This window comes from Montipora foliosa, chromosome 3, assembly GCF_036669935.1.
Source record: "Montipora foliosa isolate CH-2021 chromosome 3, ASM3666993v2, whole genome shotgun sequence".
NCBI classification, from domain to species: domain Eukaryota; kingdom Metazoa; phylum Cnidaria; class Anthozoa; order Scleractinia; family Acroporidae; genus Montipora; species Montipora foliosa.
In genome coordinates, this window is record NC_090871.1 from 66,172,322 (window position 1) to 66,179,821 (window position 7,500).

At 38.9% G+C, this 7,500-nt stretch overlaps 1 protein-coding gene across 1 annotated transcript in view; it reads left to right on the top strand.

The window, feature by feature from the left end:
- The window catches only part of LOC137995647 (major facilitator superfamily domain-containing protein 6-like), a 10,769-nt gene extending 5,835 nt beyond the window's left edge, over nt 1-4,934 (top strand). The window contains exon 2 of the mRNA XM_068841172.1: nt 3,979-4,934. Coding sequence (XP_068697273.1) covers nt 3,979-4,214 — 236 coding nt within the window. The 3' untranslated portion in view covers nt 4,215-4,934. The remainder of the gene's footprint in view (nt 1-3,978) is intronic.
- The last annotated feature ends 2,566 nt before the right edge of the window (nt 4,935-7,500 follow it).

Consider the following 7,500-nt stretch of genomic DNA (forward strand, 5'->3'; position numbering starts at 1 on the left):
ACGCCTAGGGATTTTGCAGTGTACACTTGATCAACAGAAACATCCCCGAAAGTAAGATGAGGTTGTCTCGAAAGAGTATTTAACCGCCGATTAACATGAATTTTCGTCGAGTTCAATATAAGTTTATTCGACACAAGCCAATTATTGACTGATTCGAGATCACAATTTAAAGCTTCTTCTATGGCGGTTACATCACTGCTAGAAAATGTCAAATGCGTACCGTCGGCATACATCCTTGGCTGCGAACTTAATATAGACAATTTGGTAAGTCATTGATATAAATCAAGAACAACAGAGGACCCAAAATTGTTCCTTGAGGTACACAGCAACTAAGAAGTAGCTTTTTAGATAACAAACCATTAATAAAGCATTTTTGATGGCGGTTATCTAGAGACGATTTAAACCAGTTGACTGCTAATGTCCATAAATACCATACAGGAAATTAATTTAGATAAGAGAATATCATGATCAACTGTATCAAATGCGTTTTTAAGGTCTAGAAACACGATAGCATTTACATTTCCTTTTATCAATGTTATAACCCCAACTGTTAGTGGCCTCGAGTAAAGCCGTGGCCGTAGAGTGAAGAGATCGAAAACCAGATTGATGTAGGGAAACCATGTTATTTTCACTGAGGTAAGCATACAGCTGATCATAGGTAGTCCTTTCAAATACTTTTGCCACAACAGGAATGACAGAAATCAGCCGATAATTATTCATGTCTGCTCTTTCGCCCTGTTTGAATAAAGGAATGACTTTGGAGCACTTCCGTTCATCAGGGAAGATTCCAGTGACTATTGATAAATTCAAACTGAATGTGAAGCCATATCAGTACATTCCATAAGGAGTCTAGCAGATATCATGTCAAGCCCTGTCGCCTTCGAGATGCATAATTTAGATAGAAGAAAGCGCACTTTATTGATGTTAGTTGGCTGAAGTTCGAAATGTTTGTCAGAATAGGTTAGGAACTCGCGATTGTGGATATCGCTTATGTCGCTGTGAATCTCACTGGCAAGTCTGGGTCCAATACTAGCAAAATGATTATTAAAAGCCGGACACTTGTTGTTGTGAGTCTAATAAGGAATTTCCACTGACTAAGTTTTACTTCTTTAACAGTCAAATTGTTGGAATTTGTAGATGTAAGATTATTGATGATTTGCCAGCTCCTTCAAGAACTGCCCTTGCTATGCTGAAAAGCATTCCGGTAATGTGTTTCTTTAGCAGATTTCATCTTGTTGTTGACATGATCGCGAATTTTCTTAAAATTTGCTCAGTCCTTTGTTACTTTTCTTTTCAACTTATCTCTTTCATGAATGCTTTTTTTAACTGCGGTGTCACACCTACGGACATCTCGATGGGCGAACACACTTGGTCCGAAGGGGAGCATGTTTGTTAACAGCCGACTAAGAAATAAAGCTTTCCACGCTAGCCACATATCATTCGGGTCATCAAACAGTTGAAGGTCGTCCCACTGTTGGGCAGCAATGTCAATTCAGAAATTTTCTCTTCTACAGTTTTTGAATTTCTATTTGTTATAGTTTTATGGCCCCTTCCAGATCGTTCAACGCCAAGTTTCCGATACACATGAACAAGACTGTGATCACTTATACCTACATGAGAGACTCCCGAAAAAAACCACCTTTTCAGGACAATTTGCAAAAATCAAGTGAATTAAGGTTGAAGAGGAATAGGTTACACGAGTTGGTTCCCTAAGAAGTTGATGAAGACTGTAAACATCAGCAATGCCGTTTAGTAAACTCGTGCTAATGTCCAATGTAGACGATGTCATATTGCAATTTAGGTCACCCATAAGGTACAGTTCAACATTCTGAGCGTCGAGTCTACCAATTAGGGATTCGAAATACGCAAAGATCTCGGAAGATGAATCTGGAGGTCTGTAACAAAAGGCTTGGAGTAAGGTCACAAACCTCAATACATAAATTTTCTAGTTGGTAAACAAGAAGATCAGGAGGCAGTGAATAGTTAAAATGGTGGATTTGAAGAAAAAAAAGACGCCACCACCATTTCTGTTTCTATGACGGCGAATTAAATCAAAGCTCGAGATACAGACCTCCCAATCCTTCACACTATCATCTAGTCTTGTTTCATTAATCGATAATATATCAACAGGATCGTCAGCAAGGAGAATCCTTAATTCATCAATATGCTTAGGTAAACTGGTTATATTAAGAGAAGCCAATTTAAAACCTCGTTTACGCGGAAAGAAAGAAAGAAAGAACACCCTCAAGAGAATCTTTCATATGCAAAGTTAAACTGCTTGCGGGTGACAACGGCAATTCATCAGAATTTCAAATGTTTTTAACAAAGCTAACAAAATTTAAAGCCGAGACCTCAGTGCCTGAAAAATTCAAAGGTAAACCACTAGAATTCAAATGCTCGCGGTCTTAATGTTAGAATGCGAAATGACGCCCTACTCATTCTGATTTGCACAAGAGAAAAGAATTTTGTTAACCTCCTTTACCCTTTTGGCAAGAACAGGATCATCTGATCGTGTTAGTAAACTTGAAATTGATACCTTAGTGTTCGGCAACTTTGCTTCAATTAGGTTGCCAAGATCGACAATTCTCTTAGATACGTTCCTTGGGTTTGTGGTCTTGAGGTCATTTGTTCCAATATGAAGAATTGCGGCATGTTCAGGGTTCTGTCTGATAGTTGCCAGTGGTTTAATATAGGCGAACGTGTCTTCGACAGAAGCACCAGAAAAACACCTCACCACAGTTTTAACCCGTCTACCATTACACACTTTCCAGCCTTGAATCTTCTTTCCTACAACTCGTCTTTTGGCGACCGTTTCATCCGAGTGTGGGGCGTTATTAGATTTACGTCGTCTTTCGGTGATTGCAGCAGTTTGCGTCTCGCTGGCTGCTTCTTCAGCAACTTTCTGCGTTTGCAAATTTCGTCTTTTTCTCTTTCGCCTGATTTGATACATTCGAACCGGTCTTTCCACAAAACTCGCTCGCTTGCTGTGCCTCGCTTCTTTGTAACATTAAGTTACATTGTAAACGCTGTAAGTTACTCTGTAAACGCGCCAATTAAAGGGCTTTGCAAGAAGTGATCTTTTTCTTCAGCTAAATACACCTTAGTCCAAATGGATAAGATTTTAGTATTCTTTTGTTTGCTTGTAAAATAGCCATTGTTGCCTCGTTCTATAGCTGAAAATGCAAACGATTATTTAACCTTGAACCCAAAGATTATTTAAACTTGAACGAGGCGACAAAGGGCTATTGAATTTGTAAGCAAACAAAAGAATAGAAAAATCTCGGCCATTTTGGAGTAAGGTGTACAGTTCACGTGAAAGTTAGATTGTAAGGATATGTTGGGTTCAAGGTCAAGGGTTTAGTTTAATCCCAACCCAGATCTTTTCCTCTTTCTCAGTTCGTGTCGGCCCACTTCAATACCAAAGCTAAGGTGGTTTTCCTTGGATTTCTATCTACAAGCAGTTGCAAAAAGGTTGAGACACTGAATTGATAATGGGCCATTTCCGAGTTGCTGTTTGTCTCGGTTTCGAAGTGAGTCTTGGTGCTCAACTATTGTAAGGGAAATTAGTTTGATTTGCATAAGAATACGCAACTCATTTTCATTTGAATGGTTGTGCACCAGGACTCGCTTTGAAACTGAGGCATGCAGCAACTCGGAAATGGGCTATTCATCTCTTCTTCCTAAAACTCCTCTTCCAATTCATAAGAAAAGTCCCAACACCCCTCCCTCCCTTCCCCGTTTTTCAATGTTGATACCCTTTAGTTTGAATGCCAAGTGGAGATGGAAACAACTTTGTTTGGGGGGAAGGGAGGTTGGGGAAGCGCTCACTTGAATGACACTCAGTGTGCGGTTATTCACACTAAGTGTCTCAACTCTTTTTGCAATTGCTTGTAGCTCTACAAACCATAATTTGATAGTTATTTCTTATGCAAAAAAATAAAATATTTGGTATAACGATTATTACACATTCTTTCCCAGGCGTCATTGGAGGAGCTCACTGGGGTCTGGGAGCGTGCATTGGAGTACTGGTCAGCGGTGTCATTATTAACAGTATCGGTATACCTAAAACGTTCTTCATGTATGCTATGACGTCAGTTGCCGTGTTTGTGTTTCTGGTGCTTTCGCATTTGTGGATAAGATCCCGAGAGCAGAAAGAAGAGGCCGATCAAGCAGGTTATCAACTGGTCTCTCAAAACAAAGATGGCGATGAATAAACTGAACTGAAACCTTCGAGGGAGCCGTGATCGATTTTATTTGCAATCGCTCGTGTTTTTTATTGTATTTTAATATTTTGCTATAGCAAGGCAGGATAATGTCGACTTCAGACTCAAGTTACCTGCAGCCACGTTGGTTTGCAGAAACTTAAAGGGGCTAGGTCACGCAATTTTAGGCAATTTCAGCACTGATCGAATGGTCATAGAATTAACTAAAATATCAAAATAACTGTTCAAAACTATAGAAGAACTCTAACAAAACACAGGGAAGCCAAGAAGGGACATGGACAAAACTGGAGAGGATTGAAATGGATTGAATTTGGGTAAATTTGAAAAACGTTGGCCCACCTTTTTTCAAGTTTATATCAGTCTATATCAAAATGTCATTTACAAAGCTGGAAAATCATTCTCAGTTGTTATGTGGCCGTGATTTTGCAAATGAAAGACTCTTGCTCTGCCAATTTTATGTTTAGAGCCCCTTTAAGAAAGAACTAAACATTCTCACCCATTCTGTTTCTACTGATTCTTGTAAGCTTTTTTGCTAATAAGAATCTTGTTTTTCAGGCCTAGGCTGAATTCATATTTATCAGAAATAATATACAAACAGCGGTGACAAACGTCAGACATAAAGGCATCATTTGAAATTATCTTTTACTTGACGTTTGAGATGGCCAAAGAAAAAAGAGTATTTATTCTTATGTTATTCTTAAATGACATTTCCGTTTGAAAATGTATTGGGCTATGAATTACAAGTGTTTGGTGTCTAGCGCTGTGTTGCGTTACATTGTGAACGTGCTCCATCGCTTTTCGCGTTGCAGTCGGCGAGGTCGAGAAGTCACGTCAGATGACACTTGGTCATTTTGGCGGCTTTAATAGATGCATTTCTCACAGAAACACTGTGATGGAAACGCTGAGTACCCGGTTTTGTTTCAACTACGTTAAAGTGTTTGTATGGCCTTGTAACCGTCAAAGTCACGCAAGTTATAACTATTTTGGCTCGAAATGAAGGTTCATTTTAGCTCAAGCAAGTACGAAATGGAACTTTAGCGGAGCCCCGCGCGCGCCGAAGGCGCGCGCGCGCGGAGCACCATAGTTAAGAAAATATGGTAACCCATCGATGTGAGAAAATTTGGTTTTATAGCCATGACGTCGTCAACGTCCGTACGTCCGTCCGCCCCTTCATGTATGCCGATGTGACCAGTACACGTAACCATATCACGGGCTAATTAAAGTTTAGAGCTCATCCAGGAGGCAATAACAAAGGAGACTAATGTTGCGCATGCGCCTCATCACCCCGAAAATCCCTTGAAATTTAGTCAAATTCATTCGAAACGCGGAACATGAGAAATGGCGGATGTAGGTGCTGGCATCGTTAATATTCATCGCCTGTTTCCAAAAGGACGGTACACAATGAATGCAAAAATGATGAGTCATTTGAAAGACTTGGGCATTACCTTCAATGCAACGGGAAATACGGCGAAGGATCACAAATGAAGCGAAGATGACGAGTCAAAAGTGTGGCGATGAAGTGAAGAAATTGCAAGGAGCAGAGAATAGTTTTGCCTTCCTGGCGTTGTTTTTCCTTATTTAAGAGACTGCAACTCAGAATGGAGTGCTTCTTAACAATAAAGTAAGTCCGATTTAAATTGAAATGTGAGTTTACATTAAAAAATGTGGCTAAACTGGCGTTTGAAGCGAGGACAACGATAAATCAGCTAACAAGATGGAGTTAAAGAATGGCAGCCCACTGGCGAAGAACATCTCAATTCGCTATAAAGCTTCCCAACCTTGAAATTTTGAACCACACGCTCAAAATAGAGTCTGGAATTGTTTTGGAGAAGAAATAGGGCTGATTTTGAATCGTGAAGCGAACAGATTAAGCCAAGACGCAAGGCTTTCCTTTTCGAGTGCTCCAGATTATTTAAATTTCCTTGGCAAAAAATTTTTTGATTCCCTTTTTCGAGACTTTTGTCATAGGCCGTGATACGGGAATTCCCGCTTGCTGCAGTAAGCCCAACAACCAAAGAAAAGATTTGTGTAAAGAAATTGTCATTTAAAGTGGCAAGGCTCAACATAGCAGGTTTTGTGTGATACGGTGTTGTCCACTAAGTGGCTCCAAATCTTGTTATGATATCATCTCACTCTGCCCCATTGTGTCTTTGACTTGGCAAACTTTAATGTCTGAAAATTAAACCACTGAAAAAGCATTAAATTTGAAGGTTTTTTCAATTTGTATATTGTCATATTGCCCTAAGCTGCGAAAGTTTCAAGTTGATCAAATGACGCGCACAAGAAATTCTAACTCGGAGAACGAGGCTCATGCGTTCTCGTGGCCAAATCTTAGAAAATAATTGGTTATACGGGAATCGCCTTTAACAGCCGACACACAAATATCATAAGAATAATTTGAGTTAAACAGTTTAAATTTAAAAGTGGCAAGGCGCGAGCAAGCGACCAGCAAAGTGAGCCCATTGTCCTATTGAAATCTGTCACTTCGAGCCAGTTGTTTGATCGGACGTCTCTTTAATGTTACCCAGCGAGATCTTGCCTAGTGAGTTTCGACGCTTTGCAATAAATTTTAAAAAATCCCAATCAGTGTGGATACATCATAAACTGATTTTGCAGGGAAAAACATGGAGATTGACAATCGTTCATAATTAAATTATTTATTTATTTGCGCACAATTTGCTCAACTGAGGCGAAGTACTATTTACACTTACATAAAACTGCTTACCACAGGAATTTTAAAACCCGAAAATATTACAGAGAACATCACATGCACTATGCCACCACTAGAAATAAATGGCATATAGTCAATTGTACTAAAAAAAAAGAAAGACTCTGATTTCTATTTTATTTATTTATTTGTTTGGGTATTAAGGCTTACAAAGTGCCTCTCTCTTCCCGCCCCCCCCCCCCCCTACCCAAAAGAACCCCTAAACAATTAGTTGTGAATGTGTTCAAGTTGTTAACTAACTTTCAAAAAGAGCTATAATAATTACCATTATGCACTTTACCTCTTTCCATTTAAAACATTTATAAGGGTTGTACTTGAATAATTTATATTCTGGTATTATTACAACATTAAAGGAAGCGTATTCAAACTTTGTCATCTTATTTACAAGAATTTTCAAGAAAGTATAAATTGATTTTTGAAAGTCATTTTACTGGTAAATATTGCTTGTATGAAATGCTTTATTAAAATCATTTCAAAATGACATAAACAGGTAAAACGTTTGTGAATGTAATCCATAATGTGAATATATTCAAGTTGACAACTATCTCA